Below are 801 nucleotides of genomic sequence, written 5' to 3'. Positions count from 1 at the left end.
TAGCTACGTTGAAAACAGGCAGACCCCTCTTTCCTCAGGCCGCCCTGCCACGAGAGGAACCACGGCCCTCAGCAAGGACACCACCGGGACAGACTCGAAGAAGAACGAGAAGGCCGATGGAAACAAGGGTCGCTTCGAGATCAACCAGGGTTTGTAAACTTTCAGATTGTTCATGGGTATACTACGCTAATTTTAAGAGGGCCTTAAAATCAGTTCCTGGAAAAGGGAAAAAAAACTCATGGTATTTTATGGATAAAAACGTACGTTTATAATTGTTACAAATAATGTTAACGATACTATTAACGAGGCATCTTCCTACAGGCTCCAACGGCAACAAAACCAGCGTAGGGACAGACAAAACTAGCTTCGGTGGAAGGAAGTAGAAATTAACGTTATCTAAATCCTAAATGTCTGCTCTCTGGCGTCAAGAAACAGGAAAAGGTTTTCTTTCTCACTGCACCCCGAGGGCACCAAGAAGTAGACAGAAGTAGATAATTTGCTCTCTGGACCCAAGGAAGCCAAGGAACATATAGGACGTGGATTCCTGCATTTGCACTCTACTGACGCCAAGAAGATGGAATCAGCTTTCTATGATATTGCACGGAGCTGACTGCATAAAATATTAATAAAGAGATTTACAGACTGTATAGCTTATATTCACCCTCGTTCACCCTCATTTTAGTTTTTACTCCATAAATTGTTAATATCCATATTACTACTGAAAATACATTTTTACCTACCCATGAAATGTACAGAAATTATAAAATAATCCAAGTATATGTATGAGTAAACACATATATA

General features: G+C 40.4%; 1 protein-coding gene across 1 annotated transcript in view; it reads left to right on the top strand.

Moving 5' to 3' along the window:
- Window positions 1-643, top strand: part of LOC119585058 (spore wall protein 2-like) — a gene marked incomplete at its 5' end in the record, with an annotated part of 2,619 nt that extends 1,976 nt beyond the window's left edge. Inside the window, 2 exon segments of the mRNA XM_037933675.1 lie at window positions 39-149; window positions 322-643. Of these exon segments, the coding sequence (XP_037789603.1) occupies window positions 39-149; window positions 322-383 (173 nt within the window).
- Between the last annotated feature and the right edge of the window lie 158 nt (window positions 644-801).

The sequence above is a fragment of the Penaeus monodon genome, chromosome 19, assembly GCF_015228065.2.
Source record: "Penaeus monodon isolate SGIC_2016 chromosome 19, NSTDA_Pmon_1, whole genome shotgun sequence".
NCBI lineage: Eukaryota > Metazoa > Arthropoda > Malacostraca > Decapoda > Penaeidae > Penaeus > Penaeus monodon.
Note: the sequence above shows the minus strand (reverse complement) of the source record. Positions and strands in the feature narration are given on the sequence as shown.